The sequence below is a fragment of the Condylura cristata genome, unplaced genomic scaffold, assembly GCF_000260355.1.
Source record: "Condylura cristata isolate star-nosed mole 26May11 unplaced genomic scaffold, ConCri1.0 scaffold00039, whole genome shotgun sequence".
In the NCBI taxonomy this organism is placed as follows: Eukaryota; Metazoa; Chordata; class Mammalia; order Eulipotyphla; family Talpidae; genus Condylura; species Condylura cristata.
This window is the reverse complement of record NW_004567140.1, coordinates 4,751,534-4,765,084: the sequence shown is the minus strand read 5'-3', so window position 1 is coordinate 4,765,084 and position 13,551 is coordinate 4,751,534. Positions and strand designations below refer to the sequence as shown.

Sequence of the window (13,551 nt, the reverse complement as noted above, 5' to 3'; positions counted from 1 at the left end):
TGGGGTTAAGTCTCAGCACTATGAAGCTGTCCAACACCCCTGCAGCACAAGATTGATCCCCACCCAGGAAGCTTACCCACATAACGCAGCAGACCTTTCTTGTCTCCCAGCTGCTTCCTCTTAGCAGTGGATTTCAGTAGATCCATCTATTCTGTTCCCCCTCTGTTTCAGATGAATCCTTTCATCCCTTGCACCTCTATGCATAAATAAATAAATCTTTAAAAGAAAAACAAAACAAAACATGAGGGCTGAGTATTTAGTGACCTATCAGGATTAATGTTCACCACTCACTTGTGTTCAAAAATCTCCTGGCCAGAGTTAGGTTGCAGGATCCACCTGTGCTAAGTGGAAGAGCAAAATGCAATTTGCAATATAAAAAGAATGTCCAAACTGTGAACTAATGGTCATTCTCAGCTAATCAAGGCTACTGTCCTGTGTAATTTCTTTGATGTTAAGTGAGATGTGACATCTGGGTACAAGTTTTCATACGTTCTTTACAATTGTAGTGTTTCACTCCTATGTGAATTCACCAGTGACTCTTGAGGATTGACTGGCAAAAGCAAATTTTCCTACACCCTTTACATTCATGGTTTCTTTCCAGTGTGCATGCTCTGGTGTCTCTTGAGGTCCGACTGCCACAAGAAAGCTTTCTTGCATTGTTTACATTCATAGGGTCGGTCTCCAGAGTGAGTGCTCTGGTGTCTTTTAAGGGCTGAGGGTGACAAGAAGGTTCTCTCACATTCTTTACACTGATAGGTTTTGTCTCTAGTGTGAGTGCTTTGGTGTCTCTTGAGGTATGACTGCCATGAGAAATTTTTCCCACAGTCTTTACATTCATAGGGTTTCTCTCCAGTGTGAGTACTCTGGTGTCTCTTGAGATCTAACTGACAGGAGAAGGTTTTCCTACAGTCTTTACATTCATAGACGTCCTCTCCACTGTGAGTGCTCTGGTGTCTCTTGAGGGCTGACTGCTTTAAGAAAGTTTTTCTACATTCTTTACATTCATGGAGTTTCTCTCCTGTGTGAATTCTGTGATGTATCTTGAGATATGACTGCCACAAGAAGGTTTTTCTACAAATTTTACATTCATAGGATTTTCCTTCAGTGTGTATTTTCTGGTGACTCTTGAGGGATGACTGGAAAAAGTAAGTTTTCCCACATTCTATACATTCATACTGTTTCTTTCCAGTGTGAGTACTCTGGTGTCTCCTGAGGGCTGAGGGTGACAAGAAGGATTTCCCACATTCGTTGCACTGATAGGGCTTCTCTCCAGTGTGAGTCCTCTGGTGTCTCTTGAGACCTGACTGCCACAAAAAAGTTTTCCTACATTCTTTACATTCATAGGGTTTCTCCCCAGTGTGAATTCTCTGGTGCCTCCTGAGAGCTGACTGGGAGAAGAAAGATTTACTACATTCTCTACATTCATAGGGTTTCACTTCTGTGTGACTGTTTTGATGTTCCCTTAGATATGCTTTGTTCATACAAGTTTTCCCACATTCTTTACATTCATAGGGTTTCTCTCTAGTGTGAGTGAGTGCTCTGATGTCTATTGAGGTTTGACTGCCATAAGGAGGTTTTCCCATATTGTTTACATTCATAGGATTTCTTTCCAACGTGAGTTCCCTGGTGTATCTTCAGGACTGACTGACACAAGAAGGTTTTCCCACATTCCTTACACTGATATGGTTTCTCTCCAGTGTGAGTCTTCTTGTGTGTAGTGAAATGTGATTTCTGCTGGACAAACTTCTGACATTGTTTATATTCATAGGGTTTCACACATACGTGGATTCTCAGATGTCTCTTAAGGGCTGGCTTCCAGGAGAATGTTTTCATACACTCTTTACACTCATAAAGTTTTTGCCCTGTAACAGTCCTCTGGTTTTTATGGTGGGTTGAATTCTCATAGGTCTTCCAGCATTCATAAGGTTGCTCACCTGTTTGTAGTGAGAACAGATATTTCACAGTAACTCTCACCAGATACTTCATATTTAAGCTTTTCTCTCCTGAGTTCTGCAACAGTGACTTTGCTGGAAGTTATTGCTAAAATTATACACACTTAGATTACATTTATGATGTATCAATTCAAAATATCATTGAAAATAATTATGCTGGTTTCCTAAAAAAATATTTTCTCCAATTTATCACTTCTACAGTGAGTCTACTCTTTGGAGTCCTCTATTTGGCAATGGGTGCTGATACCACCCAGACTTGCCCACACTCATTCATTATATGCCTAGGCAATCTCTCCCATAATACAAGGAGAACAAAGGGTCCTAAGGCCAGGACATGGGAGAAGCCATTACTGACAAACAGGTCCATGTGGCCATACCTTCTGGACTTGCTCCTTCCCACCCAACCTGCCCAGCATGCTCTGACTGACCTGAGAGGCTCTCCGCTGGGGGACTCTCTGCAGTCCTTGGCTGTGCTCCTGCTTCCAACCTAATGATCACCTCAGGTTTCATAACACAAAGTCCTGTTGATGAGAAATGATAAAGGACTTTGCTTAAACATCTGATGTTTCACTGTGTTTGAAAAATGACAACAGGGGCCTCCTTGATGGCCCAGAGTTTAATGCCTCCGTGCTATCAAGCTACCACTCAGCCACTGCAGCATGAGTTTGATCCCCGACCAGGTAGCTGACCCACATGGCAATGCAGACCTTTCTTCCTCATATGTTGCTCCCCTCAGCAGTGTGTCTGAGGTGATTCACCTACTTTGCTCCCCACTGTATTACTGGTGAATCCTCTCATTCCCTATATCTCTAGCCTAAACCCAGTTCTTTAAATGAAGTAAATGTTTTTTAAAAATAACAACAGCAGATTTTTAAGTGTTGCTTGATTTTTTGGTTTCGGATGTGTGGAGACTTGGTGGCAGCTACACAGGGGGTCTCATTTCCAACTCCTCGTCCTCACTCACCTCTGTGACCTCGCATCAAGGAACAGATCAGACTGGAAGCCACCCCTCAACATGGTTTTTAAAAATACTACAGGAACAACCATGGAACCAGAGATTGAGATATATCAAATTAGAATGATTGTGAGCAGCCCAAAATGAAATTTGGGGGACAATGTGTGCCACTTATATGTCCAAGGTGGAAAGGAAAAGAACCTCAACATGGTCAAGGGCCAGCTCAAATGTAACAAGACTCTGAGAATCGCAAGAAAAACCCCACTGGTCGAGACTCTAAGACATGGGATCCTTTTCAAATGAGGGTCCCCAAGCAATTCATAGTTCACCTGGACTGTTCAAAAACTAGTTCCATCAGGGCCCTCCCTGGTGGCACAGCAGGTTAAAGCACAGCACTAAGAAGCTAAAGCTACTTCCGCATGAGTTCAATCCCCGCCCCGAAATGACCAACATGGCGCGGCAGACCTCTCCTGACCTGCCTGCTGCTCCCCTCAGCAGTGTACTTCCTCAGTCGGTCTGTTCTGCTCCCCACTCTGTCTCTGATGAATCCTCTCACTGCCACTGTACTTCTAGCCTATACCCCAGTTCTGTATGCATAAATAAATAATATTTTTTACGATTTATTTACTTGTGCATACAGAACTGGGGTACAGGCCAGAGGCTCACGAGTGGCGAGAAGCTTCACCAGAGACAGAGAGGGGAGCAGAACAGGCAGATCGACGAAGTCCACTGCTGAGGGGAGCAGCAGGCGGGTCAGGAGAGGTCTGCCTCACCATGTGGATCTCCTCCGGGGCAGGCGGGGATCGAACTCATGCGGAAATGGCTTTAGCTTCTTAGTGCAGTGCTTTAACCCACTGCACCACCAGGGAGAGCCAAATAAATAAATCTTTTAAAAAAGAAAAAAACAAAAAACTAGCTCCATCAGAATGAGGCAGAAGCTGAGGTTGAAGCCACCACCACTGCAGATGCTTACATCAATCTTTTAAATATTATTTATTTAGCACACAAGAACTGGTGTACAAGCCAGATGTGGGAGGGTAAGAGGATTCACCAGATTGGGGATCAGAACAGCCAGATCTACTGAAATCCACTGCTGCAGGGAGCAGCGGGCAGGCCAAGAGAGGTCTGCTGTGCCCTGGCTGGGGATCTGACTCACGCCTTAGAGGCTGGCACTAGCTGGATAGTGCCGTCTTTAACCCTTGCGCTACCAGGCAGGGCTGTTGACATTCATTTTTGTAGACAGTGTTAATTGGAGGGCAAATTTGAGCATTTCGTAGAGAAATGTACACTCACACTGTGCACATAGCATCTGAAGCATTTAAATTTTTCACTTTTTATTCCTGAATTAAATTTTAGCTTACATAAAATCACATCTAATTTCATAAACTTTGTGATCTTTACCATACAGCAAACTGCCTTTATGGGCATCCCTGGTAACAGGGTTTTAGTCTTAGCACTATCACCTATTTGGTCTGAGTTTGATCCCTGGCCAGGGTCTGACCCACAAAGGGAGCTAAAGACCTCTGTCTCGCCTGCTGCTCCCCTGAACAGTGTATTTCAGTCGATCCACCAGTTCTGCTCCCTATTCTGTCTCTAGTGAACCTCAGCACCCACCCTTCACTCAAGTTCTTATATGCAAAAAATAAATATTAAAAAAAGAAAGCAAGCAAGCTACCCGGGCACATGACATTCAGGCACACATGTCGCTCACCCACGGACACCAGGCTTCTATAGGTCTCCAGCATCACATCCCGGTACAGGGTCCTCTGGGCATCGTCCAGGTGCTTCCACTCCTCCCAGGTGAAGCTCACAGCCACGTCCTCAAATGACACCATCCTGTAAGGGCAGCGGTCTGGGTCAGAAGAGCAGAGTCTGGGAGTTCATTATGTTGCGTGTGCTTTATCCTGTACAGAGTGCACCATGCTCTGAACTCTATATTGTGTGATAAGAGATATAGCAGGAGCTATTTCCTACTAGTGTTGTTGTGTTTTTTTGGGGGGGGGAAGATTGACTGATTGATTTGTTTACAGAAAAAGTAGGATGGAGGCCAGATGCGGGGCATGAGAGGACTCCCTAGAGACAGAGTGGGAGCAGATCAGGAGAATCTGCTCAAATACACACTGAGGGAGCAGTGGCCGAGCATAGAAAAGTCTCCTGTGCCCTAAGTGGATTAGCTCCCTGGCCACACCACCTCAAAGGCCAAAGGCTCATTATCCTCCACCATAGTTCTCTGGGCCCTCTCGAGGCTTTGCTCCTCTCCCTCCCTTTGCCCCACAACCCACTTTCCACAGTGCCCAGAGACAGCTTGACAGCACTGAGACTTTATCCCTCTCACATTTCTAATCTTTGTTCCTGCATTGAGTCTGCCTCACCCTGTGTTAGAATTCTCAATATTCCACATATGAATGAATCCAAAAAGTACTTGTCTGTGTTCTTCTGATTTATTCCACACAGCACCACCCCCTCCAGTTCTATTCATGCTATCGCAAATTGCAGGTGCTCCTTTTTCACAGCTTAGTAGTATTCCACAACATATACACAAAACTTTTTTTTTTTAAAGATTAATTTGTACATACAAGAACTGAAGTACAAATCAGATGTGTAAGGGGATGACAGGATTCACAAGCAACAGCACCAGGAGAAGAGACAGATCTACTCAAAAACCCTGCTGAGTTGAGCAGTGGACAGATAAGGAGATGCCATGTGAGTAACTTCCCCAGGGATCAAATTCATGCTGCAGTGGCTGCCAAGACTATCATAATGCTGTGATCTAACCCACTGCACCACCTGGGAGGGCCCAAATCTTTTTATTTTTGAGCTAACGTTACCAGAAGTAGAGGACCAACCCTGTAGTTATATGTTCCCATACCACATCCCCCTCCCCAAGGCACCCTCCTTCCTCTCCAATAGTCCACTGGCCCCCTCCACACTTTTGCTCCTTCTGCTATGGTAAGGTCCCACAGCTCTGAAGATGATGACTTTACGCCTCTAAACCTTCCAGGGTTGTTCAACAACATTTCCTCAAAATGCTGAAAGGCTAACACATGTGTGGCAGAAACATTAACGTGTCTACATGCAGCACTAGTCGGATGGCATCTTTATAAAGCTACTATCCAACTATATAAATCATAAAAAAGGGGGACAGGCAGAGGGAGTAACACCTGGCAATCCCACCAGCACTGACCTCTGAACTGAGGTTTCAGTCCCTGAAAGTGGGGCTGTAACGTCACTGCAGAATCTCCAGTTGAACAACAGGGACACTGTAGACACCCTCTGCCCTGGTGGGAGCGTGTGTACAGGAATCACCTCTCCTGACAGCACTGCCCGTCCTCTGGGAAACCTTCCCTTGCAGGAACTCCGCAAGTCTACTGCACTAACTACCGGCAAGACAGGAGCAGGGTACCGAAGCCACGGAGCTTGAACACAAGATGCATTTGGGTTCCCAAAGATGGCGGAGAAGAGAAAGCTGGGAAGGGGGCCATAAGACTAACACCTGCCCTCCCTGGTGGCGCAACAGGTTAAACACAGCACTGTGAAGCTAGTCAGAGCCACTGCAGCACAAGTTGGATCCCCAGCCAGGGAGCTGACCCACATGGCCCAGCAATCCACCTGTTCTCTTCCCTACTCTGTCTCTTGTGAGAATTCTCTCATGGCCTGTATTCCACCTCTTGTATGCATAAACAAACAAATCTTTATATATATATAATAGTTTATTTTTACATCATTTTGTACATTTTTTTTTCATCTCAATTGTAATCCCCGCAGATTTCCCATCACCGAGTCACCCGTGTGCCATCACCACAGTCCCGTGCATTTCCCTCCCCCTAACCCCCCGTTTTTGATCCCATTCCCCACTCCACCCCCACAAAATGTCTCTGCTATATGGCTATTCATTATTCTTATTATTTTCTCGCCTGGTCCACTATACTCCTGCTATGAGCGAAACCATCTGGTATTTTTCTTTTTCTTTTTGGCTTATCTCACTAAGCATGATCTTTCCCAGCTCCATCCAAGTTGCTGCAAAAGACATGTAGCATAAACAAACAAATCTTTAAAAAACAAAATAAAACAAAAAACACCTGACTCCCACAACGAGGTGGGGGCAGCGGGAGGAACGTGGCCATTAACCCAGCCACAAAGCCAAGATGCTGAGCGCCAGTGCCTGTCACAGGCAGGGGGCCCAAGGAGACACAGCCCTGAGGGTGAAGACTTGGAGATGGGCCCATGGGGAACCTCAGGCCCTTGGGGATTCTGCAGAGGTCTCCAAGGTCAGCAGCAAACAGCGCACGCCACTAAGGAGTGTGGCCCCAGAGAAGCGACCAGCGACCATGTCAGTGCGGTCTCTGCCCTGGCATCGGGTGGCAGTCCTGCCCGCCTGAGCCTCTATGGTGCGTCTCTCCACCCACTCTGCCCCTGCAAGACAGCAGGCTCCTGCCTGGCTGTGACTGCACCTGCCATGGCTTCTCGCCGGTCCCTCAGCACAGGCCGCCCGCCCGCCCGCGACCACCAGGACTCAGCAAACCTGTGCCACAGGGCAGCCTGTCTGCCCTCCAGGGATGCAAGTGTTTTCTCCTTTTTAGTAAACCTGCCCTTCAAATATAATTAATGTCTCTGTCTCATGGAGAAACTTGCCATGTGCTGCTGAAAGGGAGCCCCTGATTGGGATGACACACATAACTGAATGAAAGGTTCGGCGCAGTAAAGAGACGCAAAGAGATCTGGGTTCATTTCTGCGCTCCCAGGCGAGGCTCACTGACCAGAGCTGCAGTCAGAAAAGAGAGGGTGATGTGAATATCACGCCAGGTGAGGTCATAAGCCCGAGTCGGGTATCAGAATTCCCAGGCAGAGGCCGTAGGGTCATTTGTGAAGGAGCCAAAGCGCTTCTGAATTTGAGAGATCACAGAGAGAAGGGGACTGGACACTGACTACACTCTCTGTGCCTGCAACCTCCCTCCACAGGCATAGGAGAGGCCAAGCCCTAGATCGAGCGTGGTGGCTTGGCTGGGAGTGGAAGACCCAGAGGCTATGGGTCGGAGGCTGTGGGTCAACACAAGTCGGGTTGGAGTGTGACTGGGGGTCCCTAGGCAAAGGGGAAGTCCCAGGTTCCCTGCTCCACCCAGAGGTTGGGTGGAGCTGAGAAGAGAAAAAGAAAGAGAAGGAATCTGAGGAGAAAGGAAGCAGGATGGAGAGCCAGGAGGCCTGAGGAAGCCACACAGAGCAAAGGGAGACGTGAAGAAACTGTGTTTATTTCTTGGCCCTGGACTGGGTGACACGGATGTGGGTGAGAGACCCGTGGGGAGGTGACTGTGGCAGTGCTTATCTTGATTTTGATGTCACTCTTTTCCTCCCAGACTTGTCTGGCGGTTTCTGACCTTCTCCTATGGGCCCCAACCAGGAGGTGCTTTAGTCTTGTGGCAGCTTTCAGGCCTTGCTCTGGACCAATCCCTTTTGGGTGGACTTTTGCCCACGAGGGGATGCGTGACTTCAGGTGTTTGATTTGGAAACTATTCTTTGTCTTCTGTATTGTATACTCACTGTATTAAAGTTCCTTTCCATTAAAGTCTTATCTGTTTTGCCTTGATGCGGCAGATGGCAGAACCTATTTAGAGCAGGCAAGTATCTTCTTTTGGGTCGTGTTGTCTGGGCTGTCTCTGTAGTCCTGAATAAGGAGGTGGAGGGTGGGGAGCAGTCGGAGAACTCCCTGCTTTCAGGGAGTTTGGTGAAAGCAGATGGGGAGTTGGGGGATAAAGTGTTAAGAGAACCTATGGGGGAGACTTTGTCAGGGTGAGTTGGGGTGTCACGGGCAAGAAGGATCTAGAAGGTGTGACAGGCTTTGAGGAGGGAAGGATGGGAGCACAGGAGAAAGAAGGCCTGGGTGTACGGGATCTGTGACCATCTCCATTGCAGTAACAGCCTTGTTTGGGTTGGTAAGGACCGTGAAGTCACAAGTGCCATGTTCGGGCCAGTGGGAGCCACTGAGGCCAAGCAGCTTTGTGGCGGTAGGTGAGGGGCTTAGGGCGTGTATCTGGCCTGAGGTTCCAGAGACGGCATGGGGGAAGAGGCTGGGCTAGGCTTGAAATGTGTACACCCATGGTTGACCCCGCTCCTTTTCCCAGCCAATGGGGGCCAGCGTCAGGAGCGCCTGCTCTGGCCTTCGGGGGCCAAACCATGGATGGCGGCATCCCATTAGGTTCTGGCCTGCGCAACGGGGCAAACAAGCAGGAGAGACGTCTCCACTGTTTGTCTGTGCCAGGATTGGGGCACCTAGGCTGGACTGGACGGGTGTCCCCAAATCCAGGTCTAGGTCCACCACGGGGGTTGGGAGAGGAGGTGGATAGCCAGAGGCAGGGCCTCTTAGCAAGGAGGGTCAGGTAGATGACTCCACCCAGGACCAAGGCTGATGGTGAGTGAAGAGGGGCAGTCCCAGGAGCAGGAAGGCAGCGGGCGCCCCGGGCAGCCTTCCTGGGTTTCGGCGCCTTGATGAAAGTTTCCGCGCAATGAGGAGACGCAAAGAGATAGTGAGGCCAGTCAAACCAAAAGTGGGTTTATTTCTGCGCTCCCAGGCGAGGTTCACCGACCCCAGGGAGTGTTGAGGCCAGAGAAGTCACACTGAGGGAAGGTAAGTGGGGCTTTTAGAGGCCTACGGAGGGGGAGAACCGGCCTGGTGGGAAATTCTGACAAGGAAATGGGACTTATTTTCCTGCCTGGGCTCTTGTCAACTGGTGGTGACAAACAAGTCATGAGGGGATCGCCCCCGAACGCCTGCTTCTGCTTGGGGCGACTGCTCCCTCCCTCCGAGAGCCTGTGTTTGGCTGGTGCCCAACCTTACACTGATGGGTGCAGGCTTCCCACGCATGATACTGATTCAGTGCCATCCCAACGGCACAGAATCAGAACAAATGATGCTGCAGTGTGTATGGGCAGATGAGGACTCCCCAAGCCACTCTGGGGAGTGAGGCTGCAGTGTCTTGCTCCCTGGCTTCAAGCTGCTAACTGAACACAGTCTCCACTCAAGCAGGCACAGTCCCTGAGATCATGAAAGGGAGGATTTGAACCCAGGAAGCCTCCTGATAGATTTTCTTCCAAAACAAGGAGTTTGAATTTAGTTTCTAAGGACAGAGAGCGCATCGTTGGCTGGGAAGTAACTATTCAGTGGGGAGCCTCCCCTGACCCCAAACTAATCACAGCTGATGTTGGAGGTCAATCACTTATCTAAATAACACCCTTTGGAGGGGGGGGGGCAGGCTAAGACCCAGCACCCTAGTTAAATCTTCACCATCTGCCTCCAGGTGCACCTGGGTAAAAAGACCTGTTTCCCTTGGGGGACACCGGGCAAAACGGGGGAGCTGCTAAGATCACGCTTCTGGGAGGCGCTGTGCCCTCGTGCCTGCCACCCAGAATTTGTCATAACAGGGTCCCCAAACTCTAAGGTGCTTCCACTGTGGTAAAACACAGGTCCGAGGAGCAGACCAGAGCCAAGACTCAGCAGAAGGCGCCAGAGGCGGCGCCGCAGAAGCCTCCATGGGGGCGGCGGACCCGGGGCGCCACGCTCAGGCCTGAGCCCTGAGCCCGTCCCCAGGCCCCTGCAGCCCAGCCACGAGCCCGTCAACGCGCCCTGCGTTCCCCACACGCAGCCCCTCCCGCCGCGGGTCCTCCCAGGAGACCCCTCCGCAGTCAGCCGCCCACAGGGGCAGGGTCTCACCTGGCCCTGCCGCGGGCTCCCGCCTCCTCTTTGGTCCCAAAGAGGCCCCGGTCAAAGCACAAACGGCGCCTTCTCGCGCCGGGTCCGGACCTCGCAGTCCCCCACCCGCGCCAAGCCCTCGGCGGTCACCAAGGAGTCTGGGCGGTGGGGGCGGGGGGCCGTCTGCACGCCTGCGCCTGGGTGCCGCCAGGTGCAGCCGGCAGGTGTGGGGGGCGGGGCGGTCACGCCCAAGAAGCTCCCATGGACACGCCCACCCTGCTGTCCTCCGCCCCCACCCCGCGCCTGACTGGGAGTCAAACTCCAATGCACGTAGGTATCTTATGTCTCCTCCAAAAACAGCGTCAGTGAAATTGCAAGAAGCTCCCCAAAATGGCAACGCGGGTCTGCTGGACCGAATAACTTGCTCATAACTTGCTGGGGTCTATTCAGCAGTGACCACAGGGAAGCGGAGTCCACCTCCAGGCTGCCCTGCTGATGGTAGAAGGGTGGGGAGGGCACGGACCTGCTTTTCCCTATGTGCCTCCCCAGGTGCCAGGTACTGACCTCTTGGCCCTCTCAGGTGCCCGCATCACTCACCCTAGCCACCAGGTGGTGGGCGCTGTCCTTTCTCTGACCTGCCCTGGGGCCCTTTCCACCTGCACCCTCTATCATTCCTGTGCCCTTCATTCACCACCCACCCTCTATATGCCAAGTCGCGTGTGTATATACTGACATTTATTCAACTGTCCCCTGGGGTTTTCATACAGATTGTGTGCGACTGTGTATTACTATAAGGAAAGGGTTTTTGCAAATTTTATCTGTATTTCAAAGCGTTTCCTAACGTCATTTCCCCCGAATGGAACTATAGCAAGTAGAAATATTCTGAATTCACCGTTCTCTGCAGAGGGATGGCACAGATTTACTTTCTTTGGGAACAAATGAGGATGTATTTCACCTCACAGTTGCCACCATTCACTCTGTCAAGGGTTTTAATACAAGCAGTTAACTAGAACCAAGTCCACAAAATGTTTTATGTGTAAGAAATTAATAGTTGTGTCACAGAAAGATCCACAGGGATACAGACCATGGCAGTGTTTATCTGGATTTTGCTCTTTTCCTCCCAGACTTGCCTGGCCATGTCTGACCCTTTCCTATGGGTCCCTGCCGGAAGGTGCTTCACTTCTCAAGATTTATTTCTGCATACAGAACTGGGGTGCAGGCCAGAGGTGCAGGGGCAGTGAGAGGATTCACCAGAGACAAAGAGGGGTGAAGAACAGGCAGACGGAGGAAGTACACTGCTGAGGGGAGCAGCGGGCGGGTCAGGAGAGGTCTGCCACGCCATGTGGTCACCTCCGGGGCCGGGATGGAACTTGAGGCAGAAGAGGCCAGCTTGTAGTGCTGCCATCCTTACCCATTGTGCCACCAGGGAGGAGCCAGAAGGTGCTTTAAACTTGTGTCTGGCTTTCAGTTTTGCGTTGGGCCAATCTCTTTGGGGTAGACTTTTACCCACCAGGGGACGGATGGGTAACTGGGTGCTGAGAATCTTAGGGCCCCACTACTTAACCCCATGTCTTCAAAACCACACTAGGGTCAGGTGTTTTTAGACAAAGCTGTTATCCAACAGCCCATAAAGGGAAAGTTTGAGGGGAAGGAAAGTAATTTAATTTGCTGACAAACTGAGCAGGATGGCATCAAGCCTGAGACACCATGTCCTGCTGGATGCAAAGTGCAGGGTCATTTATACAAGGAGTAAAATGCTGGGTGCTGGGAGGGTTTGCAGGAGATCAGCATGTTCTTTTTTTAAAGGATATGCCCTCCCTGGTGGTACAATGGGTGGGGTGAGAGAGCAGCCACTTCAGCGGAAGTTTGATCCCCACCCCGGAAGTGACCCCCATGGAGCAGCAGACCTATCCTGACCAGCCCGCTGCTCCCCTCAGCAGTGTACTTGTCAGCCGGCCTGTTCTGCTCCCCATTGTCTCTGGTGGGGCCTCTTACCACCCCTGCTCCTTTGGCCTGTACCCCAACTCTGCATGCATAAATAAAAGCTGTAATATAATATTTATAACTATATATATATATATACACACACACACACATATATAACTTAATTTATGCATACGAGACTGGGGTACAGGCTAGAGGTGTGGGGCTGTGAGGAATCACCAGACAGTGGGGAGCAGAATGGGCAGATGGATGAAGTCCACTGCTGAGGGCAGCAGCAGGGAGACAGGAGAGGTCTGCTGTGCCCTGTGGGTCATTCCCTGGCTGGGGATCAACTCATGAGGAAGCAGCTGCCCATAGCTTGCTGCACTGACTGTCACCCCACTTCCACCAGAGCGGCCCTCTCATGCTGAAAAACTGTAACCGTTTTATTTTTCTCAAGATCAAGTTTCTCTATGATGTTCTATCACAACACAGATCCAATGTGTTCTACTATTTTTCTACAAGGAAAATTAAGAATCCTTGTAAGATTACAACTGAGATACAATAGCATACAAAATGAAGGATATAAATACATATATACATAAGATAGACTTTAGTGATCAAAAACGATTTCTGAAATTAAGATAGCAATGCAATTTTGTCACAGGCTTAAAATGACAGACTTTCATAAAGCACCCAGCACACCCAAGGCAGTTCACATTACTGGAGCACCCCAGGCGGGGTTCAGGCTCCAGTGGGGACACGTCTCCCTCCACAGAGCAGTTCAGGCAGCTGAGGGCTTCTGCACTCGTAGCAGCTAAGAGCAAGTGAGAATTTCAAGTACACTTCTGCAACAGCACCAACCATCATACACAGGAGTCTGTATGCCAGATGTTTATAGTTTCTCTCATGAGACTAAAAAGCTTACAGAAATTATAAAGAAAGAAAACCAAGGTCAATGCGTAGGAGCAGGGGTTAGGTCTAATGATAGCAAGTTATTCCCTGCAACCACAGCCTGGGAGCTGGCCCACAGCTCAAAA

General features: G+C 49.5%; 1 protein-coding gene across 1 annotated transcript; it reads right to left on the bottom strand.

Annotated features, from left to right (window-relative positions):
* Positions 1-584: 584 nt before the first annotated feature.
* LOC101630098 (zinc finger protein 14-like) lies at positions 585-11,993 on the bottom strand. The gene is given in 5 exon segments (XM_012733165.1): positions 585-1,571; positions 1,573-1,934; positions 4,619-4,743; positions 10,674-10,746; positions 11,939-11,993. Coding segments are annotated over 5 exon segments (1,602 nt in total).
* Positions 11,994-13,551: the final 1,558 nt, after the last annotated feature.